Genomic DNA, 27688 nt, shown 5'->3' on the forward strand with positions numbered 1-27688 from the left:
CAAGTACAATATATGATATTTTTTGGGTCATATAGTTATTGAAAATAGAGAGGAAGCAAATAAACTATACACATATACATAGTTTGAGAATAGTTATGAAGAAGGAGAGAGTTAGTGATGAACTTTACTAGTCTCTAATGGTTGAGTCCTCATCCCCCTCGGAAGGACGCTTGGAGAAGGTACTGAAGCTTGGGATAAATATGTTCACAGTTCTGCAACTAGTGCCGACAAATATTGAATTACTCCACCTTTCTCGAAAAGCCTATAAAACCATAACAGCCATCTTCTTAATAAACCTTTTTACTTGAAATATCCATTGAAGAGTGCTATTGGACTCCACAAGTCCTTTCCCTTCACATTTATTTCTTTCGTTTATTATATTTCAGCCTGCATTCATCTTTAAGAACAAAAAAAAAGTCATTGGATCACAAACCATTATTAAGTAAATTAAAAAATCCACAAATTGATGTTCAAAAGTCAAAACCATGTCTTGTGGAGAATTCTTGTGACTGAAAAAGAATGTAGAGATATCTCTTTTGCTTGCTTCTTTTGAAAATCTATGCTTTTTGTGCCTATCTTATCCAATGTGAATAGGTCACAGAAGCTGCACTGTCATCTGCAGGAAACTTCAACGTAAAAAAAAGAGAATATGCAAGCTAATTCATCATTTACTCACAGATATACATAATTTAATCATCATTGATCAAGTCAAAGAAGTTAAACTATACATGCAACTTGCATTTCTTGATTTAGAATATGTTTGGAATATAACTTGTTCAAACCATTATCCCAATGCTGAGAATAAGTGATATGTGCACGTACGTAGGATAACCTAGTTTAGCATTATATCCAAACTGAAAACATATGACCCTGACTAGTTATAACCTCATTATATCAATATATGAAAACTTAGTGTTTTAGTATACATTGCAGATTTAGTTTATTTCATATTGGCAGAGAGAGACATGGAACATACTCATTCATGAAAACAAATCAGATCACACCTGAAACCTTCTGTCTCGTGAAGTAGAATCAATCAGCTAGAAACTAAAAAGCAACGAGACAGAGCAGTGTACCCATTTATGACTTATCTTGAGGCAAACTATCAAAGTTATTAACCCATACACTGTAAAAAACAGTTAAATAATGACATAAGTACTGATCTATTACCAATTCAAAAGCAAAGAACCTTTCTTGGCTTTTCTTTGATAGTGTCTTCCAAAGGTCAACTCAAGGTTTTCTGCAGTCAGAAACCCAATTCTCATGGAAAAGAAAGAAAAAGTGCAGAAGAATCTGAGATTCACAAGCTAAGGTGGGAGAGAAGATTATCGTTGTTTCTGATGGCTGGAGTACTTCTAGGATCAGTGGGTTTCTGGATAATAATTGGTATCCATGTAACCTTTTTGGTTTTTGCTCAAGAAGGGGATCAATTTGTTCTCTATGACTTCAGGAAAGCAAACCTCGAACTTGATGGAATGGCAAATACACACGATGGTCCGTTGCATCTAACAGACGGTACAAACAAGAGCACTGGTCACGCTTTCCACAACAGTCCCATCAAGTTCACAAAGTCTTCCCTCGGTTCATTTTCCTTTTCAACAGAATTTGTCTTTGCAATCTTCCCACTGCAAACCATTGCCAACGGTCACGGAATGGCTTTTGTGGTATCTCCTACCAAATACCTCAGCTCTAACGGCACTGCAAATTCAAATTTAGGGATTTTCAATAGAACAAATGATAACCAGGCTACAAACCATATCCTTGCTGTAGAACTTGACACTCATGAAAGCTCTGAGTCATTAGACAAAGGGGGCAACCATGTGGGTATTGATGTTTACAGTATAGTCTCAGTTGATTCTGCAGAAGCTCGTTACTTTAATAAGGCAGAGGGAAAGAACACAAGTTTGTTGCTTGCGAGTGGAAAAAGTATTCTAATCTGGATAGACTATGATGCAATAGAGCAACTACTAAATGTAACGTTAGCTCCAGTACCGACTCCAAAGCCAGTTTCGCCTCTGTTTTCAAAATCCATCAAACCAAGTGTGCCCCTCTTGTCATGGTCCATCAATCTTTCAGAAGTTTTCAATGAGACGATGTATGTAGGATTTTCTGGTTCTACAGGCACAATCACAAGTGACCAGTATATTTTTGGATGGAGTTTCAAGAAAGGCGGAGAAGCAGAAAGCCTTGACATTTCAATGATTTCAGATCCACCACCGTCCTCTCCACCACCAACCTCACCACCGCAATCTTCTCTACCATCACCCTCTCATCCACCATCATCAACACCTCCAACATCACCAGGGGGTAAAAATTATCCATTTGGAGCGGTTATAGGCACTAGTATAGCAACAGTTGCTTTTATTTTAATAGTGCTGGGAGGAATTGTGTATCTTTACAAGAAAAAGAAGTACGCAGAGGTTCTTGAACAATGGGAAAAAGAATATAATCCCCAAAGATACTCCTTTAGGAACCTATACAAAGCAACCAAAGGTTTCAGGGAGAATCATCTACTTGGTGCAGGAGGTTTTGGAAAAGTCTATAAAGGAATACTTCCCAATGGTACACAAATCGCGGTTAAGAGAGTATACCATGATGCAGAACAAGGAATGAAGCAGTATGTGGCAGAGATTGCTAGTATGGGAAGGCTAAGGCACAAGAACTTGGTTCAGCTCCTCGGTTACTGCAGAAGGAAAGGTGAATTGCTTTTGGTCTATGATTACATGCCAAATGGAAGCCTTGATGACTACTTGTTCAATAGAAACAAGCTGAAAGACCTCACTTGGTCTCAGAGAGTAAATATAATTAAGGGAGTTGCATCTGCCCTTCTGTATCTGCATGAAGAGTGGGAACAAGTCGTGTTACATAGAGATATAAAAGCCAGCAACATTCTCTTAGATGCTGATCTAAATGGAAAGTTGGGAGACTTTGGGTTAGCCAGATTCCATGATCGTGGTGTGAATCTTGAAGCCACACGAGTGGTAGGAACCATTGGCTACATGGCACCAGAGCTTACTGCAATGGGAGTAACTACTACTTGGACCGATGTCTATGCTTTTGGAGCTTTCATCCTTGAAGTGGTATGTGGGAGGAGACCAGTAGACCCTGATGCACCACGTGAACATGTGATTTTGGTTAAGTGGGTTGCGAGCTGTGGGAGAAGAGATGCTTTAACTGATACTGTTGACAGCAAACTAATAGACTTTAAAGTTGGAGAGGCCAAGCAGCTTTTGAAACTAGGCATGCTTTGTTCACAGAGCAACCCAGAAAACAGACCTAGTATGAGACAGATATTACAATATCTGGAAGGAAATGTTAGTGTTCCAGCTATATCATTTGATAATGTTGCAATTGGTATACCCAATATAAGCCATGAAACAGTAACACAAATGACAACCACCTCTTCATCAGCTAATTTCTCATTTGAGGATGTTACAATCCTATATGGTGGTCGTTAAAGCATGCATCACAGGCTGCTTTGACTAAAAAAAGTACTATTCTACTACAATTATGTGTGTTTAATGTGAATGATTGTGTTTATGATGTGATGTTTGCATATCTATATAAAGCTACTTTATTTTGTATATAATTTCAGGGAATTTGTCTTAAAATGAAAACATCGTTTCTTTATATTCTCTTGATGCCATATGAACCTTAGCGGCTTATTGTTCTTAATCAAGAAAATCTAACTTCATTTGGTCGTAAAAGTTTCACATTACAAAGGGGCTGGGTTGGTGTGTCAATGCTAGATTGGAAGGAGACTCTATCCATGGATATGATACTCAAGCTTGGGCTATTCTGTTTGCCGTAGAAGCCAGAAGACATACCTTATCTTGTAGGAACTGGTCATATTTTGCCTGAAATGCCTCCAGACACTTCTGGGATTGGTATTTTGACACTGCATAAAACTGCATCCAATTGACACATGATTTCCCTAAGAACCTACAAAACCAGCAAACCAATTGTCATAAAGATAGTTACCTGGAAAAAACAGTGGAAGGATGCTAGGTTTACAATTTCTTCGTCTTTTAAACTTTAACGTAAATCAATTAACTAGACATGCATTTACTGAGAAAATAAACAAAGGTAGTTTACTTACATAGGTCGAAGGGCAGAAGGTATGCGATCCCTAGTGCTGATGTTGCCAACTATCAACCCTTCATTCCTATGCTTGGTCCAGCTAATGAACATTCAGGCACGTTAATCTGAGCAAGAGGATGTCTTATCAACTTCCATTAATGAAACAGTCTATAAATGGAATCACGTAGAACAGAGAGAGAGGGCTACCAACTTATACTTGGGAAAACCTTTCATGGTTAGTTGGTTATCCCTTGGTGTCTTTCGTTTCCATCCCAAACCAAAAAAAAAATCCAATTACTGCTACAATAAGCATGAAAAAGCTTTGTATTTCCCATAAGAGTATGAAACATGTTATGTCACAAAAGGTATAACTAGATCCATATACATTCATTCATGAGAACTAACAATAACAAACATATTTTTCAACAATTCACTTCTTCAAGATTTTGGATTCAATTTCTTCCAAGCTGAGACCCTTGGTCTCTGGAACTACTAGTATTACAAACAACAATGATACCAGTGCTATGCCTCCAAAGAGAAGAAATAGATTCTCGGCTCCAAGCAATTCCTGCAGAGAATGCATGTGTTGATGAGAGTTACTTGATAACTTTAATAGCATAGAAACAGCATTGGAACAGAAATTTTTTACCTTTAAAGGTGAAAACGCAAAGGTCACGATAGCATTGGAGCCAAAGTTTGTAAGAACTGCAAGACTAATCCCTCTACCTCTTGTGCGAAGTGGAAAAATCTCCGACACCATTAGCCAGCTGATGGGTCCAAATGAGATCTGGTTCGGAAGAAAGTAATACTTTTTAGTGAATATTGCTGAAACTGTAGCATAGCTTAGTTTCCATTTTTCTCAAATATGCTAGACAAAAAAAATCTGTAGCCACAGATAACAGCGAGCTGGAGTTCAAACCTGGTAACAACCAACATAGAGAAGCAATGCACCAACGGCGACAAGGGGAAAGCCTCCAAGAAATTTGTAGTATGCTGACAGTAAAAATAAGGATAAAGCCTGGAATTTGGAAGATATAAAATTTCTTTGTCAATGAAAGGCCACAGTAATATTCAGAAAGCAAGATAACAGAACATATAGATATTAAAATTGCCAGATAGCCCATGCACAAGAAGACATACAATGCCGCTGACACCTCCAATCAGTAAGGGTCGTCTGCCAAGATCGTCAACTTTCGCAACAGCTACCCATGTCATCAGTAACTGGGAGAGTGTTATTAATTGAAAATGTCAGTATTGAATAATTGGGAGTATTTTAAGTTGTTAACTAATAAGATATATACACAGGTAAAACAAGACGAGAGAAAAAGAAATGAGCACCTTGAATACACCAATAATAACAGAGACTCTAGTTGCATCAGCAGCAGCAGAGAATCCAGCAGTCTTTGAATAGACAAGCGAACATAAAATCTCATTAAATATCAAACTAGGACACTAAAAATCAGTAGGTAGACCGTAGACCTCATTCATTTCAAGGTTAAGAGAAGCATACCTGAAGAATCGAACCGGCATAATAAAGAACACTTGGCTGCCCAGTAATCTGTCACGACGACGCAGAGTATAATTTATGTCAAAAATGATGCTCTCACATTCATCCTAATGCAAACAGCAAAGAAGAACTCACCTGCTGGAAAAGCACTAAACCTCCACCAATTGTCAAAGCTTTTAAGTTAGGCCCTTGAAATACTTCCAGGAAGCTTCCTCCAGATTTCTCATCTTCATAGGCCGTTTTCACAGATAAATAGGCATCATCTATTAACTTCTCCGACATTTTATCACCTGGAGGCCTGCCACGTAATTTGCTGAGGGCAAGCATGGCCTTCTCTTTGTATTCTTGTAAAGGTCCTTTACCTTGGACAGCTCTAAGAAGCAACCAGCGAGGAGATGCAGGGAGACTCCACATGCCTAGTCCCATCAGCATAGCAACAGGGGTACCAAATCCATACATATACCGCCACCCTCCAACTACGTCAATTTGGAAGCTTCCAACAGAAAATCCCAACTGCATAGGAAGGAAATAAAGATTACTAATGAATACATAGAAATCATGCAGGGAAGAGATTGACATTATTTACCAGAATTCCCAACACGATGAAGAGTTCCTTCAGAGATATAAGAGTTCCACGGATTTGAGATGGACATGTTTCAGCAATATAGAGGGGAGCTCCATGCATTGCCTATCAAGAAAAACCAATTTAATTAAACACTAAAAAACAATCAGCAAAGAAATGGAAAACAAAATGATCACATAGATTCAGGTTTCCAAAGCTCACCAAACCAATACCAAATCCATAGAGAAGCCTTCCAACCAAGAGAACATTAAGATCAGGGGCAGAGCCAGTAATCAGAGACCCGAGGAAATAGAGAACAGCAGCTATAATTAGTTCCCGCCTTCTTCCTTCATAAAAAGTGTAAAGTAAAACCAGAATGAGACACTTCTGCAACCAGTTAAGAAGACCAAGGAAAAAAAACAAGGCTTACCAAGGAAATCAGCAATGCCATAGACAGAGATTGAACCAAGAAGCGCTCCATATAAGGATCCACTCACCTACACAATGAAATGCAGTAACAACTAACATTTTTGCTAACTTTATGACTTAAATATAGAAAATCATTTCCAGATAACATACCACAAGCCCTAGCTGAACAGGTGAGAAGTTAAACCATGTAGTTCCACTAAGCGCAGGTGACTGTTCAATACCATACAAGGCAGCACATGATGTTAATAAAGTTTGGAAGCTAATATGCATGATTAAAGATAAAAGTAGAGAATTTAGGTAACCTGAAGTGAGAGAGTAGCACCGGAGGTGGCCCCAATGTCATACCCGAACAAAAGTCCTCCCAAAGCCGGGAATATAAACCTAAGGATTCAAGCAAATTATTGTTACAATCAGAGCAATGTGAATAACAATCTCTCCAAATAACACATTGTTAACTGCTCCCACAGATCTTTCCACTATTTTTTGATGATACGTAAGGCATTGTTAACCACAAATCATCACTCAAAAAAACCCATTACTCAAGAATTGACAAATCTATAACAGTGACTGAAACAACAAGCACGGATCACAATACGCACGGGAGTATCACAGAAGACCAAGAAAATGACTCTGGCTCATCAGAGGCAACCGAATCAGCTACTTCTCCACCGTCGGCAAACTCTCTTCCCTTCCCAACTCCGACCTTAACCAAAAAAACTCAAACATGTTGGAAAAATCAAACATTTTGAATTTTTTTTGAACAAATGAAAATCCGGAACTTCATCCTCACCTGGAATCTTTGTCTGTTTCTGGAGACTAAACCCGGTTTGGAAACCAAGCATGTATGCTCCTTTAAACAGAGGTAAGATGAAGCAGACCTCGACTCAAAACACGAGCTTAATAAAGTACGAGCAGAAGGGTTCTTGAATTGGGCTCGATTTAAGGGTTTAATTGAGAAATGTGACTGAACCGAGACAGCGAAAGCCATGATCGGAAGTGAAACGACCGAAGATTCTCCCGCTAACTTTGGTCTCTAAACTCTCATCTTCGACAATCTGATTTTTTAAAAAGTTTTATTTTTAAAAAAACCAATCCTTTTTTTATTAATGTGTGGTTGTATTTGAAGTTAAGGACAAGATTGTAAATTGATATATGTAGGGTTTTTGTTCGTGTACGGGATAGTAAACTATTTATAGCTCTTTAATCTTGTCTAAGTTCTCTTCCGCCATTCTTAAACCTCTGAAGCTCGTGTGAACTGAGAACCAAACGCTTTTGAAATCATGGGTATATTTTCATTTTCTTCTTCATTCATCGTGTCGTTGATGGCGAAAATGTTAATTTCATAGCATCAATGTTCGAAAAAATACTTCTTCCATGGTGGTTGTATTGACCAAGTGTTGATTCTATGTTTTTGCAGGTATCTCTCGTGATTCAATTCACAAGAGACGTGCCACTGGTGGTAAGCAAAAGAAGTGGAGGAAGAAGAGAAAGTAAGCGTTTTTTAATCTTCCCCTGCTTCAGTTTTGATAATTTCCTCGGAATCAGAGATTAGATTGGAATCAAAATGAAGCATGAGTTTGTCGTGTTCTTTGATTTTGATTGTGTCTACACTCAATTCTGTTTGATACCTTAGTATAGTTTCTGGTTGATGCAGAATTGATCAGATAGACTAACTTTGGTTATCTGTTGATAGGTATGAGCTTGGAAGGCAACCAGCTAACACTAAGCTATCAAGTAACAAGACAGTGAGGAGGATCCGTGTGCGTGGTGGGAACGTAAAGTGGCGAGCTTTGAGGCTTGATACAGGAAACTTCTCGTGGGGAAGCGAAACTGTGACCCGTAAGACCAGGATCTTGGATGTTGCTTACAATGCATCTAACAATGAGCTTGTTCGTACACAAACTCTTGTAAAGAGTGCAATTGTTCAAGTTGATGCTGCCCCATTCAAACAATGGTATCTCCAACATTATGGAGTTGATATTGGTCGTAAGAAGAAAGCTGCTGCAACCAAGAAAGAAGGAGAGGTTTGTTTGGTCCTTTGATGATTGATCATTTAGTGTTGTTGACTGTTCCCTTTTTTCATAAACCAATTCTGATTTGATTGGTGACTGTAATCTCAGGGAGGAGATGCGGTAACCACTGAGGAAGTTAAGAAAAGCAATCATGTACAAAGGAAGCTTGAGATGCGACAAGAAGACCGAGCAATAGACTCTCACCTTGAAGAGCAATTTAGTAGCGGAAGGTTGCTTGCTTGCATCGCATCAAGACCCGGACAATGTGGCCGTGCTGATGGGTAAATTAATAAGAGATGTCACATCCTAGTCTGTGTTTTCTCCTGAGTTTAAATACTGATCTTTGTTTTTGGTGTGATTTGAAACAGGTACATATTGGAAGGGAAAGAGCTCGAATTCTACATGAAGAAACTTCAGAAGAAGAAGGGCAAGAATGCTGGTGCTGCATGAGAAACAGATTTTTCAATTTTGAAAGTTGCAAACCCTTTCTTTATACCTTTGCGGAGTATTTAAAGTTATATAGAGAAGATATTCATGTCTTTTGGTTTTGATCATTAATAGTCAAATTTTGCAAATTGCTTCCATTCAGTTAAACCCTTGCATAGATGTATTGGAACAAAGCCAAAAAATGTTCTGTAAATTGAGAAGAGGGTGTTTCTTGTTGCATCTTTTAGAAGTTGAAATCTCCAGTGGCCTGCAGAGAATTAAGAGGAGGATGTGTGAGCCAAGTGAAAAAATCAGAACGTTTTTTTAGTTGAAAATATATCCGACTCCCATGGTGAGAAGTTGGTCAAACCTCTGAGAAAAGAACATTTTTGCCGTTAATTTGCATAATGCCCGCATTGAATTTGCACTCCCACTTGCTTTTGCAACGCTTCACCTGCAACATTCAGCACATAGTTGAAGTATTAACTATTAAGCCAATCAATGTTAGTAATATGTACCAACGACAAACTAGAGTCGTGGTTACCTTATCAAACTGACACAAGACCATATGTGGAATGTTTGAATCATCATCATCAATAGCGTCTTCCTCATCATCATCGTCTTCATTCAAAAGCTCTTCATTCTCATCTACATCTTCATCACTCACACAAGTGAGATATAGAAACCAAGAAGATGCCGATGAGCCAAGCGATAGCATTCGGAAAATTACCATTAAAATCACAAGAGTTTGGCTGTGTGACAAGATCTCTCGCTCCATCTTGCTGGGGAATATAAAACTCGTCACACTCTGTCTTTGTGGCCATCATAAGGCCCTGAAAACATATTCAACATCAGTAAATTGTTATGTGACTAATCAGCCTTAGTAATTTAATTTAACAGAAAGAAAACTTACCATGGGTGGATCAGACTTGAGAAACTGAGCAGGATTTGGCTCCCGAGTCTGAAGAGGCGTCTGCAAATTCACAACACTTGATTTTTGTTTCCTTGTGTAAGAAGAAGATATAAAGAGTGAATCAAATTACGAAAACGACTCACATGTGTGGGACTGGGATTAAACGAAGCAGAACATGTCTCGATCGTACCACTTATGACTCCAGCTTGTATCATCTTCGTTTTCCACTTCTTTAGAGATACAGTAGTTTGAATTCAATCAGTGAAGAGAAAATTAAAAAAAAAACCTAAAAACCCTAACTTTAAACTAACCGATTGAATCTGGCTAAGAACACTCTCATCAAGTTCTCCACTGTAAACGAGATCGCATCGAGCCTTGCTGATAACGTCATCGATGACAAATTCGTGCGCGTTGCTAGTATTGCTCGTCGACAACACCATCTCGATACAAAAACGCACAAAATAAAATAAAAACCTACAAAGAGAACCAAATCAACAAAACCCTTTTACAATTCAATCAACGTTCTGTGAGTTTTGACGAAACCCTAATTGAGAGAGATTTATACATACCTCTTCACTGGATAAAATTGAAGCAGAGATTAATTGGACGATTGGGAGAGACGACGAAGAAAGTGATCAAAAGAAGCGGGTATTAATGGGGAGGGTATATATATAGCTTTATAACCCGACCCGAGATAAAACCGGGTCCAATACTCCACCCGAAAACTACCCACTACGCGAATATTCTTCTTTCCAATTATACAATTCAGATTCGAACATACGATGCAATCTCAGCCGTCCGTTTCAATCCCTTTTAGTTCAAATATATTAGTTTAATTGTTTTGGGCTGATATTATTACTAACTGGTCCAGTAAAAGGTGGACTTTAGGCCCATATTTAAATGTTGTTAAATGTCATCATGTGAGGGAATGTCTTCAGAAGATACTGTTTTAAGTTTTTGTATTTAAGCAATACAATAAAAAATTAAGGACGCAATTAACAACGACGTTTTAGGTTTCTTGTGCAATTAACAACGGTGTCTTAGAACCGCTAATAGATAAAGCATTAGCCCAACATTAACAAGTATATTTCTTATGATAACCAATTATGAACTAAATTGTTTAAGAATATGTAAAACTATTGGCTAGGCACGAAAGTTATCGTAGATCACTGTCAAATGCCTAACACGACACGAATCATGCTTTTTCATTTCCATACTATAGAGTAGCATTTCTTTTTTCTTTTTTGTTTATATATCATCAAATCGACATGTGTCGTCCGTGTCGTGACGGAAAGCATGAGCAATTAAACTTTTTGGTAATGAAATTGAATATTCGTTTCTTTCCTTCTTTTTTGGTTTAACGTCCCTTTAATCACTCTTCTTTTTTTCCTTCTTCTACCAGATAGACAATCGTCAATTCAAATTATGGCTTTGTTTTGCAAAATGTCGAATTCGAGTAACACGTGGTACTGATCTGGAAAATATTTAAACTATCTTTAAACATTGATTAATGAGGACAGTTTCATTATCTTTGATTATACTAATTGACCTTAATTTATAGTACTGTTATATTGGCGTTATTTTAAATCAGATGAGCAACCCACACCAAACCCAACGGTCAAATTTCACATGCTATATTATATATTGCTCTGAAAGAAATATAAAACCCAACACACTGTTTATAACATGTACGAGGTTAGAAATACACTCAACAACTTATCTTTTTACTATTATAACCAAACTATAAAACTCGACTACATCAACTTAAACTCGACGTGTGGGTCACTTAAACTTATGTTTTCAAATTCATATCAATATAAACATCGGTTACGAGTGAGTAGAATCTTCATAAGTGGAAAGTAAAATCTTCTTTCTTCTTCTTCTTCTTCTTATATATTAAATGCGTATAGACGTTAAAAAGTTTGGTGTTTTAATTGACAAATGTATGTCAACAACGTAAACATAAGTTTTCTTTTTTCCCAACACTACGCAATCTGCCGGCCATGCAGTATGAGTGGAAAAAAGTCTTTCTCCGGAGGACACACGTGTCGGACAACAAGTACAGCCACGTTGTAACTATTGAAGGTTCTTCTCCTAAAGGTGAAAAAGAAACTGCGAAGGAAAACAAGGAAAGAAGTCCAGCGACCTTAAAACCGCAACGTGGGGCTTGCGTCCGACACGCGTCTACTTAGGCCTCAAAACTAGACTTTAGACCCCAAAACCTTATATTTATGTAAGTTACCGATACTCTGACACGTCATTCACTCCTCGTAATTGCCAAACACTTTCTTTCGAAAAATTTAGCTCTTTCTTTTGCATTATATAGACCTAACACAGACGACTTGTCATGTAGTTTGAACTCGACATAATGTTTGTTATATTCGGTGTTGGGCACAACTCTAATACTTAAAGAGAAGATAATAACTTATAATCACTGTACTTAGATACTTGTGCTTTTTTCATGTTAAAATTATCGACAAAGATGATCAAATATATCAATCAGAATACATATAGATATATATATATATATATAGCGTCACATGTTACGTAATAGTTTCAGTTTTCTTAATTTATATACATTTCTCAGTGCAAGATTAACTTAGAAACACACTACTCAACATCAAACATGAACATTCATCGGATTCGGCATTGATCATTATTATTAAAGAAAGATAAGTTTGAATTTATGTACCAAACTATACATGTGTGATGTGGAAATTGCAACGACGAATTAATAGGTAAGGTTTCAATTTAAAGCTACAAACAAAATTATATTAGATAAATCAATCAAACTACCTTTGCAAGATGAGTAGAGAGATCCATAATGTCTCCTTACCTAAAGCCCTCTCCAACTACGTACTAAAGTAACTTCTAGTACTACTAACCATGTGTTTTCTCTTTTTTCATATTCTTATCAATGATACTAGTTTACCAACACTATATATACATATAAGAATCAACAATACAAAGAAACAAAAGACCAGTAAAATAAAAGGTTGATAGAATCTAAAATCGACGTATTTGTGTTATAAGATATGAAAGTGATGGTTGGTATAGAACTCAAGGAATTAATAATGTTAGAGGAAATTGTTTGTAAAAGACACAATAATATTATTCTTTTGTTTTTTGGTTGCCTCGATGAAACAATAATAATATTGATAGTGTACTGATGATCATAGAAAGAAAGAAAGGAAGGCCATTCACGTGGCGCAATGTATTTGCCTACTGTCAACTTCAAAAACCTGGCAACTGCTATCAAACTTTTGCAGACACGTGGCTTGTGTTACACACGCACTTCCTTTTTTAATATCTTTTTCCCCTCGATTTGAAAATCTGTGAGACCCGAACGAATTATGAAAATCATCAGGTTCTTCTCTATTATGAAGTATATAATCTTTTCCATCAGCTCACACGTCATCCTATCGCTTGCCTCCACGTCCTATATAATTGCTCCGCAAAAAGATGAGCTTCTCTTTTATACATACTTTCACATGGTAAAAGTTTGTTACTACTACTTTTACCAAGTACCAAATACTGTATAATTTAGTTTGTTGTGAGTTTCCATGAAAACTCTCTCCATTTAGACAGTTAAGTTGTAGCTCTCAAACGTGTCTCTAATAAAGGTCGTACGAACAGACCACAAGAATATAGAATTTGGTATCCACAAGACTTTCTATACAAGTTTGCTTGCACTCAAGCCTCACCATTGGGTTTAGTACTATCCACATTATATATATATATATCATCAAATCAAATCATAGATCATGTTACAGTTTCGTCCGAATTGGATACGAATAACTGAATCTATATATCTGAAATATTACATATCATATCATATTACTATACACAAGTTTTACCCGTTTGAAAACGTATCAAATAAATACTTTTATTTATGCTGTTGTAAATACATTATACCCTAGTTGGTTTAGGTGTTATATGAATAGTTCTATAATTCATTTAATAAACGAGTTGGACCAACCTAGCTAAACTTGTATTTTTAGTGAATTAATGGTGGCATGAAAAATATCATCATTAAATCAGAATCGTATTATTGACAATATTTTTTAGTTACAAAATCAGGCTTAAGTTGGAAAAATTATGAAATCACACTTTGGCTAGAAATTGCAGAACCCGATTCCAAACCTAGGCTCTCAATCTCAACCAAGCTTTAGAAGACGAAGAAAAACACTCTCCAAGTAAAATGCCTTAAGACAGAACAGTTTAAACTAACCCCAACTTACAAAGTGTACATTAACCCTCACAATTCTGAACACCCTAAATTTTATAGATTTATATAAATCTTTGTGAAACTCGACCCAAGAAAAAAAATGGTAAAAGACAAAAGTGAAGGATGCAAACACGTGTCAAGTATCGAGGAAGAAAAGAGGTCAGAGATGGTAGAGAGAAAGGGGTCAACGACGTTGTTAAATGGTTTTTTTTAAAAGGAGAATAGGGGAAGTGAAGTGGTCCTCACTTGTCAAATAGAACCAATACCCATATCTACGTTCTTGTACCCCATTGGACGTCATTTCTGATCAGTTTACAAACCATATTTTATTTCATTTCTAAAAGTTGACTGGCTATCTAATTTGTATAGTTTCACAATTATATTTATAAAGATTTGCCAAATCTCCTTTTACCAAAAAAATAAAAGAGAAGAGCTAAATGTTAATTTGATAAATTAATGGTTTAATCACAACCACATATTATGTCTTTTTTTCTTAACCGTTTTCTTTTCTTAACATGTTTTCCGCATATTTGTAAAACCGTTACCAAATTAACGGTTTAACCATAACTACATGTATTTTTTATATAATTTTAAAAACTGTATTCTTTTACTATACGATTTTCCGCATATTCGTCTTGATTTCATGCAATGTGATACATAATTCATAATTAGTCGACAATTATATATATATATATATATGTATATATAAGTTAAATAATTAATATTAATGATTAGATTAATACATATTCATTTTGGATATTTCTTTTTCTCACTAATAAACTGTGTACTAGAACATGTGACCAAGTAATTTTAGCAAGACATATGAAATGTATTATCATAATCATATGTCGTTGGTCTTAACTAGTATTGAAAATTTGGAATAATTGTAACATTCATCTGAAATATTTATTCTTTTCAATTATATATTCTTCTTAGTTCTCAAAATTATATTTCACTATATAATTAGAAGTAATGTTATTGTCACTTATGTTCAAAAATTATTTTAATTCACGGATTATACGCGTCCTCAACGAAAAAAAGGTTATGGTGTGTCAAACATTACATACTGATACTTTAAGTTATGTAAGATTCGTATGGAGCTGTAAATGATAAGATTGCATTCTTATTTTTCTGGTGTGCCAAAACATTAGATATGTTGATATTGAAGTTAAAATAGAAAATTAGTCAGAGAAGTCTCACAAAATTGCACGCATAGAAATCATGTAACTGTCACACACCTGTCAAAAACTATGAAGAAGTTGTATTTGAATTCATTATCACCCCTGTCAATTTGTATAAAACTAGGTAACAAATCCTTAAAATAAAAAAATCTTTGAATATTGATTCATCATAACAAATGTCAAAAACCATATCTATTATTCTAATAGCTTTACATGTTTGCTGCATAAAAATAAAATAAAACATATGACCCAAATAGAACATATGCAGACTAGACCAGACAAGTAAACAAATAAAAAAGAACAAGTGTTACTAAATAAATAAATATTTAATCACCTTTAATTATATTTAAAATTTATAATAGTATTATGTATTTTAAAATTGTTTCTTAAATGTATTCACACACCAACTTTATATTTTGTAATGTCATATTTTACTAATTACCACATTTTTCTCTTATTATTTGGTAGTCACACCTGGTCAATTTTGTTTCTACAATAATTTATCTGTAATTAACACACCAAAACTTTTTAAAAAGATTTATAAGTTTTAAATTTTTCTCTACAATAACTTTCACAAAGAGAAAAAATAATAATTCAATTTCCACATGTTTAATTGAACATATTGGTTGATTCACCCAATCTAAAGGAACACAAATGGAATTGGTATTAGAAATTTTCATAACAAAATTTGGTAAAAATCTATTAAAAAGAAAAACAAGAAAAGAGATGGCATGCGTGTCATCAAAGGTTCTTTTCACTTTAGGTTCAGAGTTGTGTCCGGATTTGATTGGCACACGTAAGTGTTTCGTATCGCGGTTTTAATAGAAGTACCATTTACACGTGTTAACAATCAACGGTCAAGATTATTTCGTCCAGATAGAGGTGCGATACGTCACGCCATTCACCAAGCTCTCTCTCTCTCTCTCTCTCTCTCTTCTCTTCTTCTTCATTCTTTCTTTCATTTTGATTTTTTTGAAGTTTTTGGTGATCTGCCCGTTTAAAGTTTCGGGCAACACCTGCCCGTAACATAAAGATGATTTTTTATTTTATTTATATCTTCTGGTGAACGAAGCTAATATAAAGCTTCCATGGCTAATCTTGTTTAAGCTTCTCTTCTTCTGTTCTCTCTTTCTCTCTCTCTCTCCTGTGTCTCGTTCAGTAGTTTTTTTTTTATATTTATTTTTGGTCCGGGGGATGAGAGTGATGATGATGATGATGATGATGATGGAGTGTGAATGTTGAACAGTTTCGACGATCGCATGGCTGAGATTTGCTACGAGAACGACACAGTGATGAAGAAAACGACGGCGACGGTGGTGAAGAAGACGACGACGACGAGGAGACGAGAACGGAGCTCTTCTTCCCAAGCGGCGAGAAGAAGGAGAATGGAGATCCGGCGATTTAAGTTTGTCTCCGGCGAACAAGACGCTGTCTTCGTCGACCAAGAGTTACAGAAACGGAGGAGACGAGAAGCCACCGTCGCAGCCTCAGCTTCCGCCGTGTACTATGATACGGCCAAGGAAGTCGTCGTTTTATGCGAGTCTCTAAGTTCAACGGTTGTGGCATTGCCTGATCCTGAAGCTTATCCTAAATACGGCGTCGCTTCAGTCTGTGGAAAAAGACGGGAAATGGAAGACACCGTTGCCGTTCATCCGTTTTTTCTCCGTCAACAAACGGAGTATTCCTCCTCCGGGTTTCACTACTGCGGCGTTTACGATGGCCATGGCTGTTCCCATGTACGACGCCGTTTTATTTGTTAAAAAAACTTAGCTTAATGGACTGTTACGACGTCGTTTCTGATGTTTCTGTTTATTTTAATAATTAGGTAGCGATGAGATGTAGAGAAAGACTACACGAGCTAGTTCGTGAAGAGTATGAAGCTGATGCTGACTGGGAAAAGTCAATGGTGCGTAGCTTCAACCGCATGGACATGGAGGTTGTGGCTTTGAACGCCGACGGTGCTGCGGCGAAATGCCGATGCGAGCTTCAGAGGCCGGACTGTGACGCTGTGGGATCCACAGCGGTCGTGTCAGTCCTCACGCCGGATAAAATCATCGTGGCTAACTGCGGTGACTCACGTGCCGTTCTTTGCCGTAATGGGAAGGCCATTGCTTTAACCTCCGATCATAAGGTTTGATGATCTCTCGTCTCTTGTATAGTTTTAGGCTTTTAGCATCGTTAAAATTTTATCCGCTAGATCTACGGTTACAGTTTACTGTATATGGAAAATGAGAATTTCGTTACGTTTCACGTTCGGAAACTTACCTATCAATTTCTCGTTGTTTAATGCTTTTTTATTTTCTTATATTTAATACATTTATTTGTATTTGGAAAATTCGAAATTTGATAAATGGGCATGCAACACCTGGACGGTGATTAAAGAATGTGAAATGGCTTTTTTTAGATTAGAGTATCTCATAAAGTTTATGAGTTTAAAGATTCTTTAATCCGTCGTGTTACTGTTATCAACAAAACAATATTTTTATATCTGTAACAGCCGGACCGTCCGGACGAGCTAGACCGGATTCAAGCAGCGGGTGGTCGAGTGATCTACTGGGATGGCCCACGTGTCCTTGGAGTACTTGCAATGTCACGAGCCATAGGTCAGTTTAATTGATTACACTTGACGAAACACTCTTGTCCCTGTCCTAGCTAGCTAGTGTTTTGTACTAAGTTTTTTTACGTGCCCTACTTTTTCAATAATGATGATAATTAAATCTCGTTTCGCCGCGGAGTGTCTTTTTTTTTTTTTTGTTCTTCCAGGAGATAATTACTTGAAGCCATACGTAATCAGTAAACCGGAGGTAACCGTGATGGACCGGGTCAACGGAGACGATTTCCTTATTCTAGCAAGTGACGGTCTTTGGGACGTGGTTCCAAACGAAGTTGCATGTAGCGTCGTTCACATGTGTTTAAGAGGAGAAGTCAACTGTCAACTTACATCCTCACCTGAAAGGGATGGCGCCGGCGCAGGGAATGTGGTGGTCGGAGGAGGAGATGTATCTGATGAAGCGTGTGAAAAGGCGTCGGTGTTGCTGACGAGGCTTGCATTGGCTAGACGAAGTTCGGACAACGTAAGTGTTGTGGTGGTTGATCTACGAAGAAACACGTAGTTGTTTCTTGTTTCTCTCTTTCTCTTTTTCTCTCTTGTAATGTTTGTTTTTTTTTGTCCTGAGTCATCGACTTTTGGGCTTTCTCTTTTACCCTGTTTTTGCTCTTCGTTGTAAGACGACGAAGGGTTTTTAATTTAGTTTGACTTTGGGTTATGTGACTTATGTCACTGTGTAGTGAACAGCGGTTTAGATCTACAAAGATTTTCACCGGTCGTGAAAAGCTAAAAAACCGTGAACGTTTGGTACATTTGTGAAAGTCTGAGTTTTCTTAACTGAACTATATATCCTTTTTAATTATATGGTATAACGTAACTCCGATCAAAGCTAAGAACATGAATAATATACCAATCATACAACTTGATGATATTCTATTAAGCTTCCTTTCTTTACTTTTCATTGCACTATATATAAATCTCTAAATAGCTGTAATCGTCTATATTTGCCTAATTTACCTTAATAAAGCTCTAAAGAGATTGAATCCTACTAGCAATGGATTCTTCTACCAGAAGATGCAATCGCACCAAACTTTTTTATTATTGGTTGTTCAAAACTCCTTAAAACCCTCGAACACGGTCATAACACTGAAATGAAATCTTATTACGTTCAGACGCACGTTGTGCAACACAGTTAATTAGGCTTAGGTCGTTTAGTTATTTGGCATATTACCCACTTGTCGTAAAGTTAAAAAGCGAAGTAACATTTTCAGAAAAAAAACTAACCAATTTATCCAAAGGTGGTGGACGTTTATCAGCTTTTGTATCGTTGAATAAACACAATAGATAAATACAGTTTTGCAGTAGAAAAATGTCATTTCTTTATTTGAATATGCTATAAATGTAAATTAAACTTTTGTAGTTTGTGATTTTATCAGACAGCTATACGCCTATACCTCGTATCTTTAAAGAAGAACAGAAAATAAATTTATTTGCATAAAATGGTTTTTCTATATTATCATGTTTTCTAAAATTTCTGTATTATAATGTTTTCAACTTTTATTGAATGTAAGTTTTTTTTTGATGGGCTTGCTCTCGAGGTAAGATAGTTAAATATCCATGGGCCTTATTTATCTCTCCAATTAGCCCAAATTAAATATATTCTATTTTGTTCGCCGGCGACTCTCTCTCACCGTTAAATCGACGTTCAAAATTTGCCGAGAGCAGAGGCGGGAGCTAAATCATCTGGTGCGGACGTTGTAGGAATCATACATTCATACCATGGAGTCGCACCACGCAACTCTAGGTCGCCGGACTGTAAGAATATTTCCGGTACCGCCATCCTCGTCTTCTTCTGACGACGGTTTCTTACATGGTTGGGTTTCTGTGATCTTGTAGTTGGAAGAGATTCGTCAAAAGAGAGCAGCTCAAAGGCTGAGCAAAGCTTCTTCAGGGCCAGATCTTAGCGAAATTCCCAATCCTGCCGGTAATTTCATTTCTTCTCTCATTGTTTTTGATCTCTCTCTTTCCCCTAGATTTGATAATTTTGATTGACAGCTTCATTGTTTCCAATTTGTAATGTGTTTCAGATTTTCCAGTAATCAGAAAATCTGAGAGTGGAAATCGGCTTTCTGAGGTAACATTTGATCTAATCGGATGATCGTGATAATGATAATGCTTGAATTGAATCTTGTCTTCTAGGATTTATGGATGAATTTGGTTTTGCATATTGTCGGAGGATGGGCTCATTCAAATTCTGCATATTGTATTGGTTTAACTGATATGATGATCTTGCTGGTAATGGTTTGTTTTTGAATTACTTCCACAGACAGATGTTGGTGCTTTATATTCCCAGCTTAAAGAATTGCAGAAGAAGAACGCAGAGATGGAGGAGCGCAACAAGATATTTTCCTTAAAGGTATTTGTTACGCCTTTTCAGATCCTATGTTTTTGTTTTGAATGCAATGTATTGATGATGTTCTTTTGTCCTTGGGGATTCAGCTGCAGACAAAGGAAGTCGAGAATGAATCACTTGAGAGTCGGTTGAATGTGCTGGTAAGTAACAAGTTAACTTTTCCTTTTAATCTATGGTTTTGCTGTGGTTTGTTTTGTTTGTATCCAAATTTTTTGGTGAGGCTTGGCGTGCAAGATGAATCTCTAGGAAGTCCATTTGGCAAACGATGGGTCTTTGTCTTGACATATGTTCTTGTTGATGGATAAAAGGAACAAAACACAGTGCCATCTCTGAGAAAAGCCCTCAAGGAAATTGCAATGGAGAAAGATGCTGCTGTTGTTTTGCGGGTAGGGGATATTCCTGTTTCAGTTCTTTTGGCCTCCTTCGTTGATTGCATCTTGATTGGCATAGCTATTGCTTACAGGAGGATCTCTCAGCTCAAGTTAGGACTCTTAAAAAACGTGTCAAAGAGGCAGAGGAGGAACAATATCGAGTACGGAAACAGTCTTCTGCCTTCCAATTTTAATTCCCCTTACTTCCTTTTCTGATAATAATAACCCATTGTTAATAGGCTGAGGAAGATGCAGCATCTTTGAGAGCAGAGCTTAACTCTATTCAACAGCAATCAATGAGTACTTCATTTGTTGGAGGGTCGTCAACGGGAGGTTCCCCGGACCAATTACAATTATTAGAAAAGGAGATGGCTAACCTAAAACTAGAATTACAGGTTAGAATATTTTTGAAAAAAATAATATGTTCCCCGTGAGAGTCCCTGTTTCCATGATAATAATGTTCTTAACATACACAGAAAGAATCAATGTTGAGGCAACAAGAACAACAACGTTTAGCTGAAGAACAAAATCGAGTTGCTTCGTTAATGTCTGAAAAGCAGGAACTGGAACAAAAAATTTCAGTTGTATCTAGCAGGGCCTCAGGTAATATGCAATGCTATACATTTTTTATTTTTTATTTTGTTTCAAAGAAGTTGGTATTGCAGCTGTGACAATCATCAGGGTTTGGATGAACTGTGTGGCGTTTTAAATGCTTTTTAAGTCATTCGGAAATTGTTTGTTGGATACATATCAATGACTTTTTCCATGCTATTTATTATGCAGGAGTCTCAGATTTAGGTCAAAAAGGATTTTCAGTGGTAAGTGTTATTGACCCATTTTGGCCACTTGCCAGCATAGAATAAGTCTTCTTCAACGTTTTATAGGACTATCCCTTAGTTTTAGGTTTGATTGTTTTCATGTAGGAAGAGAAAGAAATACTCGAGAAGCAGTTGCATGATATGGCTGTTGCAGTTGAAAGATTGGAGAGTAGTAGGCAAAAGCTTCTTATGGAGGTAATGCGGTAGGTCTCTACAATTAGTATATATAAATGGTCAAGAGGCTTGATTGTAGAAATTACTTTCATGGTTTATTTTCAGATTGACAACCAATCATCTGAAATAGAGAAGCTTTTTGAGGAAAACTCGAACCTCTCGGCTTCCTATCAAGAATCCATCAATATATCAAATCAGTGGGAGAATCAAGTAAGAGTAACAAAAGAAAATTTTGTATGAACTTTTTTTTTTGGACTTTATGTTGATTTCTACCAAACTTTATACAGGTGAAAGAATGTCTGAAGCAAAATGTAGAACTCCGTGAAGTTTTGGACAAGTTAAGAACAGAACAAGCTGGTGCTTTTTCACGTGTGTCTTCAGAAGTCAACGCCAACGGTTCACATGGAACTGAAACTCTGTCTCTGAAGGTTTTGCTCTTCACCAGCTATTAAGTATTATGATAGAACTAGGCTTCAGTTGAATTGTTGTTTGTTTGATTGAAAATACGCATTACCTTTTGTTAGGGAGAACTTGTGAAAGAACAGAGCAGAGCCGAATCATTATCTGCTCAAGTTCTCCAACTTTCAGCTCAACTCCAGCAAACAACACAAGCATACAATGGGCTTGTGCGCGTGTAAGTTTCACACAGAATATTCTTTAATCATTGGAGTTTCAATCGTCTGAGCTAATTCTCTTATTGCAATTTGTTGCAGCTATAAACCTGTGCTTAGAAACATTGAGAGCAGCTTAATCAAGTTGAAGCAAGATGGATCGGTTACAGTGGCACAGTGAACCAGGGCACAAGGGGCACTCTTCTAAGTATTGAATATATTTTGTACAACAAAAGCCTATTAAAGAGACAAGTGAAATTAACACCTTTTTTTTTCTTTATTGAACAATTTGGTTTGCTTTGTTTATTGAAATTTCTAGTTGGTTTGGTTATATCAGTTTATTTGAATTTATAAGACCGGGAAGAAGAGAATTGGAAAGTACACTAATCATCCCGACCCCGACCTGAGTCTTTTTAACGGTTCTCATTTGAGCGCGAAATGATTTCATCCTTGACGGCGAGCATCGGAGGGCCATCAGCTTTCCGGCGTGATCCCGATTCAAACACTCTCAGGTTATCACGCAGGAAAGCATTAATCTCTTTATTACGAAACTGCAAAAACATTACACAAGTTCCATGCATTCACGCCAGGATCATTCGAACCTTCCATGACCAAGATGCATTCGTTGTTTTCGAACTTATCCGAGTATGCTCCGCTCTCGATTCCGTCGATTACGCCTGCGACGTGTTTCGTTACGTATCTAACCCTAACGTCTACTTGTACACCGCAATGATCGATGGTTTTGTATCATCTGGTCGTTCCGCTGATGGAGTTTCGTTGTATCGTAAAATGATCCACAGTTCGGTTTTGCCTGATAACTACGTCATCACCTCTGTTCTGAAAGCTTGTGATTTGGAGGATTGTAAAGAGATTCATGCCCAGGTTTTGAAATTAGGGTTCGGGTCTGGTAGATCGGTGGGGCTAAAACTGATGGAAATTTACGGGAAATCTGGGGAACTGGCTGATGCTAAGAAGGTGTTCGATGAAATGCCTGAGAGAGATCAGGTTGCGGCTACAGTCATGATTAACTGTTATTCTGAACGTGGTTGTATTGAGGAGGCGTTAGAGCTGTTCCAAGATGTCAAGATTAAAGATACGGTTTGTTGGACTGCGATGATTGATGGGTTGGTTCGAAACAGGGAGATGAACAAAGCACTGGAGCTTTTCAGGGAAATGCAGATTGAGGGTGTTTCTCCTAATGAATTTACAGCCGTCTGTGTTTTATCTGCCTGCTCGGATTTGGGTGCGTTGGAGCTCGGGCGCTGGGTACATTCGTTTGTTGAGAACCGAAAGATGGACCTTAGTAACTATGTAGGCAATGCTTTGATCAACATGTACTGTAGGTGTGGTGATATCAATGAGGCTAAGCGTGTTTTTAGGGGAATGAGAGACAAAGATGTCATTTCATATAACACGATGATTTCTGGATTAGCAATGCATGGGGCTAGCTTTGAAGCTATCAATGAATTTCGGGATATGGTGAACACAGGATTCAGGCCGAATCAGGTGACCTTAGTTGCTCTTTTAAATGCATGTAGCCATGGGGGTTTGTTGGATATAGGGCTTGAAGTTTTCAATTCTATGTGGAGCGTTTTTAATGTTGACCCGCAGATTGAGCATTATGGATGTATTGTCGATCTTCTTGGTCGAGTGGGGCGACTAGAGGAGGCTTACAGATTCATAGAAAACATGCTGATAGAACCGGATCATATAATGTTAGGAGCTCTTTTGAGTGCTTGTAAGATCCATGGAAACATGGAACTTGGTGAAAAAATCGCCAAGAGACTACTTGATTCTGACAATCCAGATTCTGGGACATTCGTTCTATTATCGAATATTTATGCTCAATCAGGGAAATGGAAAGAATCTATTGAAATCAGAGGAAGTATGAGAGAATCAGGGATTGAGAAGGAACCAGGATGCAGCACCATTGAAATGGACAACCAGATGCATGAGTTTCTTGCGGGAGATACAGCACACCCTCATAAAGATGCAATTTATGAGAGATTACAAGAACTGAATCGAATTCTTAGATTCAAAGAGAATGAACCGGATATTATAGCGGGTTTGCTGGACATCAGTGATTTGTAATGACAGATATATGTCTTAGTTCCTCAAAACTTTGTCTCTTCTTCTTTCTGTTTTTGATGAATGGTCCGAACATGCAAGAAAAGAAAAGTAGCAAAAAGCAAAAGGTGTTTTAAGGCTGGATTGAGTAGACAACAATTGGACTTCTGACTCTGTGACTCCCATCAGACCATACCAAAGACAAACTTACAATACTCCCATCCTTCAGTTTTTCACCAGAGATGGTCACAACAAACGATTTCTTCTCCTTCAGGAAATCGAAACTCAGTATTTCTGGTTTTATATTAATCTGAATCTCTTGTGGAAGAGGAATTACACTTGCCTTGTACGTAGAGTTTGGGAATCCAACATTAGTAACGGTTCTTCTAAACGTGATATTAAATGGATCAAGAGCAGACACAAACGTAGTCATTGTTGGGTAATTCAGATCTTTGACTTCTGTTCTTTCTGAACAAGTGACGTTCTGTCCTGCTATTTTCGTGAGCGACCTTGAGTCAAAACCCTCTGCACATAACATTTTGAGGTAATCTTCTGTTTCTGTTTCATACACAAGTCCCGGGTTGCTTGCTTTGGTCGGATTTATTTGGCCTGACCCGTATGCAAGTTCTTTCTCGGGGTTTTTCTTAAGGTTCATGGGGGTAGCTGTGAATATACCATGGCAAAAAGACTATTATTGTATAGCTCCAACAGTAAGGAAATCAGAAGAAAGTATTGTTGAATTGTACCTGTTGTCATGATAGCGGATTTGATTGCCGTGGGAGACCAGTCGGGGTGTAAAGACTTGACATAAGCCGCTACACCTGCTACATGTGGACAAGCCATTGATGTGCCACTCATTATACTATAGGTCACACTTCTCTTGTCCTCAGGGTTCATTAAACCCGAAGGAGAAGCTACGGGAGAAAATGCAGCCAAAATCTCTAATCCAGGTGCACTTACGTCAGGCTACATATAACATTGATGTTATTCGAAAAACATTTGATTATAAAACCAACGCAAGCTAATGATCTTTGTACTGGTTTCATTACCTTCAAGAGGTTCTGAATAGTGAAACTTGGCCCGCGAGCAGAAAAGGACGGAACATAAGGAGCTTCTCTGTCAACTATCTCTTCAGTTTTCAGTATCTCGGCTTGTGGGTGCCTGCAAATTTCACTCTTTTAACATTTTAAGACTGAACAAGCGATCAGATTCATCACTACCCTTTACTTACTCTGTAGATTTGATGTATGACTTGATCGTTTCGTAGTCCTCGACGCTCAGAGAAGAGGCAGGTAATGGTAACAAAAAGGGGATATCTGGATAGAAAGTGTTTTGAACAATGGCTCCAGTGGCTCCTGCTAAGTAAGCCTCTCTGTTTCCTAGGAAGTCGTCACAGAGGACTATTTTCCCTTTGACCAGGTCTCTGTCCAGACAGCCTTCTGAGCAATAACTGTCAATAGCAATGTTCATTATAAGCACCAATGTGCTTTGATTCCATATCCAGATTGGAATTTTGAAATATTTTAAGAAGAGATTGCTGACTCACCCGGCTTGAGCCTGGGAACACTTTTTCGAAACATTTTGGCCGTAAACGATGGGGAACTTTGTCCCATTGAGATTGAATGAATTAACTGATATACCCTGTTTAAGAAACAGAGTACAGTCACAGTCACTTATTGAACTTTGTAACTAAATCTGAACTTACTGTTGAAATTACTCATTTTGATTCATAAAAACTCGAAGAGAAGGTACCGTTAACGATTTTCTGTTACCAAGAACGACTCTGTCAATGGAACGCCTGTCCGTAGCGCTGGCTGCGACAGTAATCATCCACGGCGATACATTTGCCACCGAACCTTGCTCAGGCCCATTATTTCCGGCGGATCCCGCCGTGATAATTCCTTTAAACATTGCGTGAAACGAACCGATAGCTACAGAAGTGTTCAATAAATTGGAGACGTGATCGGTTGAGATTGAGACTGAGATGACATCAACACCGTCGGCAATGGCGTCATCAAAAGCAGCCAGAATATCGACATCGCTACAGCGGCTGGGACCTGGAAGACAGACTTTATAGGCGGCAATTCTGGCCGAGGGAACTCCACCACGAGCCGTGCCTTGAGCCAGGCCGTAAAAGCTGGCTCCTTGAACCGCATTACCAGCAGCCGTTGACGCAGTGTGGGTTCCATGACCTTCTTCGTCTCTTGCTGAGAGGGAAAGTTTGGAGTAAAACCTAGCTCCGATGAGCTTACTTGTATCACAAGAAATTTAACCCCAAAACGTTTAGCACTTACATTTACAAAAAAAATTACAGTTGTTATAACTTTGCAACGAGTTTGTTTTAAAAAAAAAAGAAGTTAGAATATATTTTACTTGTTGCAAGTGAAGTTTATGCCACCTTTGCAAGAACCTTTCCATCTCTTTGGAGGAGGACCAAAACCTTTGTCGTCGAAGCTCTCAGATTCCGGCCAGATTCCGCTGTCAATCACTCCGACAATAACATCACTTTCTTTCTCACTCTCTCGTTTTACACTCTCACCAAATCCGACAAAGTCCCACGATCTTGTAGTAGTCAGTTCATGACTTTTGCTTGGAAACACAGATACTACCTCTTTCACATCTGTACATTTAGTATGGTTATGTTATTTAGAAAATATCTTACCAAAGTCTCTGACAATGTTTTTGGTAAGAAATAATGTTTTACTAAGTGTACTCACTTAGCAGTTTCTGACTCTCGTCTTGAGATAGTTTGGCAGCAAATCCATTGAAACTCCTTTGATAGCTTCTAATTAACAAATTTGATGCAGCACTGAAAGAAGAACCAGACACCAAGAGGATATACTGTTATAATCTTGATCCTCTTACATAACATATGTAAACTGTTGCGAATTCGGATCATATATAAAGGTTGAATCTTACATATTGCCAACGAGTTTTTGGAGTATACTGAGATGGTGAGATGAAGGTGAGTACTCAGACTCAGGAAGTGTTCCCATATACACAATATACACCTGCAAACATGTATGTTATAAAGAGAGAGAGAGACGTATTGTAAGGTGTTTAGTTCATATGGGCATCTCACCAAAAAACAGAGTAAGAACTTGTACTTGCCTGTCTATCATCATTTGCATATGCAGACACATCTCTGATGACTATGAATGCTAAACAAACTAAAAAGAGAGGCGTAGAAAGCTTAGCCATATTGTTAAAACTCTAAACGCGAGAGAGAGAGAGAGAGAGAGAGAGAGAGAGAAATTTGGGAGTGTGATTGAGAGGACGAATGTGTTATATAATAGGAGGTCATCATTGTCATGAAAAATATGTAAAATTTTTAAAATACATTTTCAA

At 37.6% G+C, this 27688-nt stretch overlaps 8 protein-coding genes across 10 annotated transcripts; 5 read left to right on the forward strand and 3 right to left on the reverse strand.

Annotated features, from left to right (window-relative positions):
• The first annotated feature begins 1124 nt into the window (after positions 1–1124).
• LOC17876149 (probable L-type lectin-domain containing receptor kinase II.1) lies at positions 1125–3630 on the forward strand. Its single transcript, XM_006281497.2, has one exon. The coding sequence runs from the start codon at positions 1341–1343 to the stop codon at positions 3456–3458; it is 2118 nt and encodes a 705-aa protein (XP_006281559.1). The 5' UTR covers positions 1125–1340; the 3' UTR covers positions 3459–3630.
• A 756-nt stretch (positions 3631–4386) lies between these two features.
• LOC17875240 (D-xylose-proton symporter-like 3, chloroplastic) lies at positions 4387–7633 on the reverse strand. Its single transcript, XM_006279699.2, has 14 exons — positions 7369–7633; positions 7178–7281; positions 6881–6959; positions 6729–6788; positions 6580–6646; positions 6372–6496; positions 6174–6275; positions 5723–6100; positions 5591–5638; positions 5419–5481; positions 5221–5301; positions 5000–5098; positions 4730–4867; positions 4387–4648 (listed from the first exon to the last, which is right to left on the reverse strand). Exons 1-14 carry the CDS (start codon positions 7564–7566, stop codon positions 4511–4513), a joined length of 1680 nt encoding a protein of 559 aa, XP_006279761.1. The 5' UTR covers positions 7567–7633; the 3' UTR covers positions 4387–4510.
• Positions 7634–7794: 161 nt separating this feature from the next.
• Positions 7795–9165, forward strand: LOC17874611 (40S ribosomal protein S8-2). Its single transcript, XM_006281007.2, has 5 exons — positions 7795–7862; positions 7996–8068; positions 8272–8602; positions 8699–8871; positions 8959–9165. The coding sequence occupies exons 1-5, from the start codon at positions 7859–7861 to the stop codon at positions 9038–9040; spliced, it is 663 nt and encodes a 220-aa protein (XP_006281069.1). The 5' UTR covers positions 7795–7858; the 3' UTR covers positions 9041–9165.
• LOC17874961 (transcription initiation factor IIA subunit 1) lies at positions 9149–10577 on the reverse strand. 3 transcript variants are annotated; one of them, XM_023786772.1, is made up of 8 exons: positions 10499–10577; positions 10241–10403; positions 10073–10156; positions 9930–9989; positions 9747–9849; positions 9561–9670; positions 9387–9470; positions 9149–9284 (listed from the first exon to the last, which is right to left on the reverse strand). In XM_023786772.1, exons 2-8 carry the CDS (start codon positions 10367–10369, stop codon positions 9261–9263), a joined length of 594 nt encoding a protein of 197 aa, XP_023642540.1. In that variant the 5' UTR covers positions 10370–10403; positions 10499–10577; the 3' UTR covers positions 9149–9260. The 3 variants fall into 3 exon arrangements, with proteins under 3 accessions (XP_023642540.1, XP_023642543.1, XP_023642534.1); XM_023786775.1 differs by having other exon boundaries at positions 9561–9664; positions 10073–10159; XM_023786766.1 differs by having other exon boundaries at positions 10073–10159.
• Positions 10578–16304: 5727 nt separating this feature from the next.
• Positions 16305–18723, forward strand: LOC17875640 (probable protein phosphatase 2C 78). The gene is made up of 4 exons (XM_006279565.2): positions 16305–17074; positions 17164–17469; positions 17836–17941; positions 18102–18723. The coding sequence occupies exons 1-4, from the start codon at positions 16574–16576 to the stop codon at positions 18449–18451; spliced, it is 1263 nt and encodes a 420-aa protein (XP_006279627.1). The 5' UTR covers positions 16305–16573; the 3' UTR covers positions 18452–18723.
• An 860-nt stretch (positions 18724–19583) lies between these two features.
• On the forward strand, positions 19584–22604 carry LOC17874654 (uncharacterized protein F23F12.8). The gene is made up of 15 exons (XM_023788942.1): positions 19584–19701; positions 19783–19870; positions 19974–20020; positions 20213–20302; positions 20386–20439; positions 20608–20685; positions 20763–20831; positions 20910–21065; positions 21147–21273; positions 21454–21488; positions 21594–21683; positions 21768–21872; positions 21950–22090; positions 22187–22296; positions 22376–22604. The coding sequence occupies exons 1-15, from the start codon at positions 19666–19668 to the stop codon at positions 22452–22454; spliced, it is 1305 nt and encodes a 434-aa protein (XP_023644710.1). The 5' UTR covers positions 19584–19665; the 3' UTR covers positions 22455–22604.
• An 84-nt stretch (positions 22605–22688) lies between these two features.
• Positions 22689–24404, forward strand: LOC17875549 (putative pentatricopeptide repeat-containing protein At5g59200, chloroplastic). The gene has a single exon (XM_006282054.2). It carries the CDS (start codon positions 22712–22714, stop codon positions 24362–24364), a length of 1653 nt encoding a protein of 550 aa, XP_006282116.1. The 5' UTR covers positions 22689–22711; the 3' UTR covers positions 24365–24404.
• Positions 24405–24447: 43 nt separating this feature from the next.
• Positions 24448–27351, reverse strand: LOC17877330 (subtilisin-like protease SBT4.3). The gene is made up of 9 exons (XM_023788928.1): positions 27260–27351; positions 27058–27149; positions 26714–26960; positions 26093–26591; positions 25887–25981; positions 25572–25790; positions 25390–25501; positions 25087–25306; positions 24448–25003 (listed from the first exon to the last, which is right to left on the reverse strand). The coding sequence occupies exons 1-9, from the start codon at positions 27334–27336 to the stop codon at positions 24474–24476; spliced, it is 2091 nt and encodes a 696-aa protein (XP_023644696.1). The 5' UTR covers positions 27337–27351; the 3' UTR covers positions 24448–24473.
• Positions 27352–27688: the final 337 nt, after the last annotated feature.

This window comes from Capsella rubella, unplaced genomic scaffold (genome assembly GCF_000375325.1).
Source record: "Capsella rubella cultivar Monte Gargano unplaced genomic scaffold, Caprub1_0 scaffold_8, whole genome shotgun sequence".
Taxonomy (NCBI): Eukaryota; Viridiplantae; Streptophyta; class Magnoliopsida; order Brassicales; family Brassicaceae; genus Capsella; species Capsella rubella.

Excerpts from the sequence above, each read along its gene's own strand:
- LOC17876149 (XM_006281497.2), top strand. The coding sequence starts at position 1,341 with ATGGCTGGAGTACTTCTAGGATCAGTGGGTTTCTGGATAATAATTGGT.
- LOC17875240 (XM_006279699.2), bottom strand. The coding sequence starts at position 7,566 with ATGGCTTTCGCTGTCTCGGTTCAGTCACATTTCTCAATTAAACCCTTA. Across the intron at positions 6,960-7,177 it reads TGGTCTTCTGTGATACTCCC|GTTTATATTCCCGGCTTTGG; the intron begins GTGCGTATTGTG and ends TTGAATCCTTAG. Across the intron at positions 5,302-5,418 it reads TTATTATTGGTGTATTCAAG|TTACTGATGACATGGGTAGC; the intron begins GTGCTCATTTCT and ends ACACTCTCCCAG.
- LOC17874611 (XM_006281007.2), top strand. Across the intron at positions 8,603-8,698 it reads CAACCAAGAAAGAAGGAGAG|GGAGGAGATGCGGTAACCAC; the intron begins GTTTGTTTGGTC and ends CTGTAATCTCAG. Across the intron at positions 8,872-8,958 it reads CAATGTGGCCGTGCTGATGG|GTACATATTGGAAGGGAAAG; the intron begins GTAAATTAATAA and ends GATTTGAAACAG.
- LOC17874961 (XM_023786766.1), bottom strand. The coding sequence starts at position 10,369 with ATGGTGTTGTCGACGAGCAATACTAGCAACGCGCACGAATTTGTCATC. Across the intron at positions 10,160-10,240 it reads TTCTTAGCCAGATTCAATCG|AAGTGGAAAACGAAGATGAT; the intron begins GTTAGTTTAAAG and ends GTATCTCTAAAG. Across the intron at positions 9,285-9,386 it reads AAAATGTTCTTTTCTCAGAG|GCCACTGGAGATTTCAACTT; the intron begins GTTTGACCAACT and ends AATTCTCTGCAG.
- LOC17875640 (XM_006279565.2), top strand. The coding sequence starts at position 16,574 with ATGTTGAACAGTTTCGACGATCGCATGGCTGAGATTTGCTACGAGAAC. Across the intron at positions 17,075-17,163 it reads ATGGCCATGGCTGTTCCCAT|GTAGCGATGAGATGTAGAGA; the intron begins GTACGACGCCGT and ends TTTAATAATTAG. Across the intron at positions 17,942-18,101 it reads TGCAATGTCACGAGCCATAG|GAGATAATTACTTGAAGCCA; the intron begins GTCAGTTTAATT and ends TTGTTCTTCCAG.
- LOC17874654 (XM_023788942.1), top strand. The coding sequence starts at position 19,666 with ATGGAGTCGCACCACGCAACTCTAGGTCGCCGGACT. Across the intron at positions 19,871-19,973 it reads CGAAATTCCCAATCCTGCCG|ATTTTCCAGTAATCAGAAAA; the intron begins GTAATTTCATTT and ends AATGTGTTTCAG. Across the intron at positions 21,873-21,949 it reads CAAATCAGTGGGAGAATCAA|GTGAAAGAATGTCTGAAGCA; the intron begins GTAAGAGTAACA and ends AACTTTATACAG.
- LOC17875549 (XM_006282054.2), top strand. The coding sequence starts at position 22,712 with ATGATTTCATCCTTGACGGCGAGCATCGGAGGGCCATCAGCTTTCCGG.
- LOC17877330 (XM_023788928.1), bottom strand. The coding sequence starts at position 27,336 with ATGGGAACACTTCCTGAGTCTGAGTACTCACCTTCATCTCACCATCTC. Across the intron at positions 25,791-25,886 it reads TGTTCCCAGGCTCAAGCCGG|TTATTGCTCAGAAGGCTGTC; the intron begins GTGAGTCAGCAA and ends TGCTATTGACAG. Across the intron at positions 25,307-25,389 it reads CTATTCAGAACCTCTTGAAG|CCTGACGTAAGTGCACCTGG; the intron begins GTAATGAAACCA and ends TGTTATATGTAG.